Genomic DNA, 5,458 nt, shown 5'->3' on the forward strand with positions numbered 1-5,458 from the left:
AAAAGTGACATTTTTAATTTTTCATTTGTTTCTTTCACTCTTTTTTTTTACACATTAAACAGTATCAATATATATATATAGTATATTTATATTATGTAAAATATATAAATACAAATATAAAATACATTACTTATCCTGGTATCCAGATAGATAGATAGATAGATATAGATAGATAGATAGATAGATAGATAGATAGATAGATGATAGATTACTGAATCAGTTGAATATTTTATGATACATGATTACCTGAAAAGAAATTAAGATTTTTAAGTAGGCTAATACAAGTTGAGGGCATTTAGGGATTTTTTTTTTTTTTTTTTTTGCTGTCTGAATGTCCAGTCTATTACTAAGCCCATTATTGCACCTTGTCTTTTTTGCTGAAATATTTTATAGGTTTTTTTTTTTTTTTTTTTTTATTTATGATAGTCACAGACAGAGAGAGAGAGAGAGAGAGAGAGAGAGAGAGAGAGAGAGAGAGGCAGAGGAGAAGCAGGCTCCATGCACCGGGAGCCCGACGTGGGACTCGATCCCGGATCTCCAGGATCGCGCCCTGGGCCAAAGGCAGGCGCCAAACCGCTGCGCCACCCAGGGATCCCCTTTGCTGAAATATTTTAAAAAAATATTTCAATTCATTCCTATGTCTACTATAGAGTACTTTTATTCATTTTGGAGATCTCTTTGATGAATTATTGAAAATGTTTACAAATTTTTGTGATATATCCATCAAGGTGATTAAACTTTTGAACTGTAAACAAAAAAATCACTTTTTGTCTACGTTTTGCTGATGTTAGAATATTCCTATTTTGACATAATGTTTTATTTAGAGAGGCACTGTGTCAGTGTAGATACGCATTTGTGTGTGCATGGAGTCACACTCATGACGTTGATGCTTTGGAGTTGTACTGAGTATGAAGGTCATACATTGTATTCAAACATTACCTTTATGTTAGTCCAGACTTTTCTGAAGGCTGGTGTGATCGTTTTTAATATCTAATATTCAGAAGCCAACTCTTGACATTTTCTGTCTAATGAGAACAAATACACCCAGGAGAATAGATAAATCATTTATTAAACAAACGTTGAACAAATGCATTCCTTTTTCTAAGCATTATGCTAACCTAAGAAGGTAACATTTTCTTTCAGTCAAATAAAAGAAAAAAGCAATAATAATGCAATATTTTTATGAAATAATAGGAGTGTGCACTTAAACCTAAAAATAACTAAGACTTATTTGTCTTACTTGTGTGTGTGTGTGTGTGTGTGTGTGTGTGTGTTTTCTCATCTATCCCTTTTTACAGATGAGGAAGCTGAGGTCAGAGAATATATTTAATATGTCCAAGTTCACACAATGGAGAGCTGAGATTTGGGTCCATACTCCATACACTATATAGACCATTTTAACAAGTGGCAAAGAGAAACATCGGTTAATACTACACATTGTTATGACTGATGGGATATAAGTCCATAGATAATCTCAATTGTGAATGGAGGTAAATTTAAGTTAAATGAATTTTACCCAAAAAAAAAAATATGAACTACATAATGTTTTAACCTATAAAGTTAGTGGGATGGGAAAATGTATTTTTTTTTTTTTTTTTCAAATCTGAGGATGTTTATCTATATCTATCTATATAGAGATATCTATAGATATACATAATTTTTTTTCTCTAATTTTTTTTTTTTATGATAGTCACAGAGAGAGAGAGAGAGAGAGAGGCAGAGACATAGGCAGAGGGGAGAAGCAGGCTCCATGCACCGGGAGCCCGATGTGGGATTCGATCCCGGGTCTCCAGGATCGCGCCTGGGCCAAAGGCAGGCACCAAACCGCTGCGCCACCCAGGGATCCCTTTTTCTCTAATTCTGCTACACAACCCAGAAGTGGGATCATGACCAGAGCCAAAGACAGATAGGTAACCAACTGAACCACCCAGGTACCCTTATTTATTTTTTATTTATTTATTTATTTATTTTATTTATTTATTTATTTATTTATTTATTTATTTATTTTTACTTTTTCATTTTAATTAAAAAGTAATCATCTCATCTTATTAACAACACAGAATTCCAAAGAGAAAAAAAAAACACTCTATAACACAAACAGGTCAGAACGTAAAACGCTGCCACCTGGGGACCTTGAATTTTTGAAATCATTGTTTGCTCAGCCACTGGCAGGGACTCAGCTGAAGTCACTGCTCTTCCTCGTCCCTGCCAGGGGCCCCTTGAGACTGTGATCCACAGGGCTCTAATGAGCACCATCCCTAGGGAGAGGGCAGCTTCCTTTGGCTCCATTTAGAGCAGCAGCCAGAAGTCCTCCCTCTAATAATTTCACTCTGGCTCAAAAGTTATGAACAGCCACCTGTAACAAGGACATGTCCAGCTACCAAAAGTCTGACATCAAAATGGTCCCTACCTCCTGCTGCTCAGAAAACAGAACAAGAGTCCAGATGAAAATAAGAGCCTGATTTCTGAGCCAAAAGCTCAATCACTTGGAAAAAAAAAGGGGGGGGTGTTCCCTGCCAGAGTCTCCAGCTGCCTTTTCAGAGCCTCCATGAAAACTAGCACTGGAGAGGAAGAGGCTGACAGAAATGTTAAGGGGGTGAGTGGTCAGGGTCCAGATTCACAGTTCCTATTGAACCACTGGAGACTGGAGCTGTTCAGTCCACTGGAGAAACTCCAATGAAATAGAGAGGAAAAAAAAAGAGAGAAAACCCTAAACCAAACACCCTGGATGATGCAGAAAAGTGCTTCCTTCTATGGCTGCCATGGACACCTCTCAACAACTCCAGAACAGTTCATTTATGAATCCTCAAGCAGGCCCCATAAACATGGGATGAGGAACGACAACGACAACACTGCTGGCCAAGCCAAGACCAAGCCCAGACCAAGCCCTCTGCAACCCCAGGCAGGAGTTACAGAACAGGAGCTTGAGCTCCGGTCGGCCTGCGCGAAGCTAGAAAACCTTGGTAGATTCAAAATGAACAAAGGCGGTGGCGACTGGCATGAAATGCCATTCTAAACTCAGCCGATCGTGCTTGGCTTCCTCCTGTCCCCCAACCTCCATATACAGCAGACGGAGACCAGAGTAACCCATGACATATAAACTGAGACACCTATACTGCCCAAGTGACCCCAGAGATATTTATTTTCTACAAAACAAAAAACAAAAACAACAAAAAAAGATACACCCCCAAATGCAGTATAAACTCTGACTCTGGAAGGAATAAGCAACACAGCCTCAGGCAGAAGAGAGCAGGTGGTAGAAACATTCGATGTAGACCTGGAGAGGCGCAGAGAACATCCTCCAAATAACTATTTGAACGAAGTAGGTGGGAGGCCAGGGGGTGAGGGGACTGGGGGTAGTTGAGAGATTAGCCTCAGTAATGCCTCTGGTAAGATCCCATCGGGGCCTGGGGCCGCCCCACCTGTGCTGTGGTTTGGTTAACCAGGTGGGAGAGAGCAGGGCCACTCTGGATCAGGGTGTCCAGAGCCTTCTGTACACTTGGATTGTCAAAGTTGATACCTGTGGAAGACACAGACCTCTGGCTAGCCATGTTGCTGGCAGGTGCCAGGCAACTGGAAGGCTGGCCAAAGAGCCCTTGGGAAGGAGCCCCAGGCCTGGGGCCCATGTTCCGAGCAGATCCCGCCTGTCCCAAAATGTTTGGAGGCTGATTGCCAGAGGCCTGTGATCTTTGCTGAGGCTGGCTGTACACTGCTGTGGAAAAATTCTGGTTCTGGGTGTTTCCGGCAATGACTGAGGGGGATGCAGAGCTGCTATTGGCCACAACCGTGCCACTATTGAAGAGGCTGAGGATTTTGGCCTGAAGCTCTTGCTGGGAGGTGGGGGGGTGCAGCTGGAGTGGGTGTAGCAGAGGGGAGCACTTGGTCGCTCTGGAGCAGTTGGGAGCTTGGCTGTGTCTTCAGCGAGGCACCCGAGGTTGCCCCGAGTGGTTGGCGGGAAATCGGGCCAGGCAGAGAGTTCGGTGCTGCTCCTCATAAGGCGCTCCTTCCGCTCTCGCAGGTAGTTGATGATCTTGTCAGTCTCCTCAGCAGCGAGGTACCTGTTGTCTGCTAGTAGGTGGATGAGGCTTTGGATGGCTGGAGGGTGCCCCCCACGCACTCCTTCATCGGGGCCCCCACGCTCCCTTTCCTGCAGGATGGCCTCATCAGCCATCTTGGCTGCCTGTCTGGCAATCTCCTCACGTTCCTTCTCTCGACACTCGTTCTTGTAGCGCTCATCATTTCTGGCCACTAGCACCATGGCATCTGCCTGTGGCATGTTGCGATGCTCTTGTGGGGTTCCAAACATGATGTTGGCTGTGCAGGAGCGGTGAATCTGGTGTTGCTGGGTGATGACAATAGCAAAAGGAGACCCACCCCTGCTAACATCCTCCAAGGCTTGTGACAGTGACACCTCTGTGTTGAGGAAGATCAAGTCCACTACCATGCGTAGGTCTCGTACCTTTCGCCCCACAGATTCAGCATAATCTTTAGTCTGCCTGTTGACCACAATCACAGAACAATCAACAGGCCTCTCAGCATCAAAACGTCTCTGGATTTCCTCAAAATATTGACGATAAAGTTCTTCTCAACGTCGTTCCTCACGTTTCAAACGCTCTTTTGCACGAGATTGACTTTCTGGGCCTGGAGGGCCTCGTCCATCAAAGCTATCTCTGTAGCGGTCAAAGTCAGCATCGTCCTTCCCCCTGCAGTAGTCATCCATGCGCACGTATCGGTCATAAGAGCTTTCTCTCCTGTACACGGGCTCTCGGGAGTCTCTCATATCTCTGCATCTGTCGTACATGGGACCCCGGTGATCTCGAAAATCCCTAGAGTCTCTTAGATCACGAAAGTCTCTAAGGTCCCTCATGTCCCGAGCATCCCGCATACTTCTGCTGTCTCTGTGATCCCGAACGTCTCTGCTATCTCTGTGGGCCCGCAAGTCTCGCGGGTCTCGCATGGCTCTGCTGTCCCGGGCCTCCCGGCCGTTTCTGCCATCCCTGGGCTCTCTCCTTGGACTTCCTCGGATTGGGGATCTATCACGTCGTGTATCTCGACCGTCTCCAAAACCATATGGATCTCTTCGTGTGGGGCTGGGTCTGGATGGAGCCGAATTCATATTTCTTCTTCCCGCTGCCTTATTAATATCGCTACCAGCGCGGCGGGCTCCGGCCGCTCCTTCGCCTCAGGCCCGCCCCTGCCGCCTCCACCTCAGCCCACCTGCCCGCCGGAGGACAAAGGGCCACAGTATATTTATTTATGACAGAGAGTGAGAAAGAGTGTGCATGCAGGGGGTGTGGTAGTGGGGAGAGCAGAGGGAGGGACAGCTCTCTCCTGAGCTGAGTCAGAGCCCAACATGGGGCTTAATTTCAGGTCCCTGAGATCATGACCTGAGCAGAAGGCAGATGTTTAACCACCTGAGCCACCCAGGTCCTACCCTTTGAAAAGATAAATCCAGACT

General features: G+C 45.3%; 1 protein-coding gene across 1 annotated transcript; it reads right to left on the reverse strand.

The window, feature by feature from the left end:
- Positions 1-3,113: 3,113 nt before the first annotated feature.
- On the reverse strand, positions 3,114-5,178 carry LOC129515527 (nuclear receptor coactivator 5-like). Its single transcript, XM_055334423.1, is given in 3 exon segments — positions 3,114-3,845; positions 3,847-3,975; positions 3,977-5,178. Coding segments are annotated over 3 exon segments (1,740 nt in total). The 5' UTR covers positions 5,117-5,178; the 3' UTR covers positions 3,114-3,374.
- Positions 5,179-5,458: the final 280 nt, after the last annotated feature.

The sequence above is a fragment of the Nyctereutes procyonoides genome, unplaced genomic scaffold, assembly GCF_905146905.1.
Source record: "Nyctereutes procyonoides isolate TBG_1078 unplaced genomic scaffold, NYPRO_anot_genome, whole genome shotgun sequence".
Classification (NCBI taxonomy): Eukaryota; Metazoa; Chordata; class Mammalia; order Carnivora; family Canidae; genus Nyctereutes; species Nyctereutes procyonoides.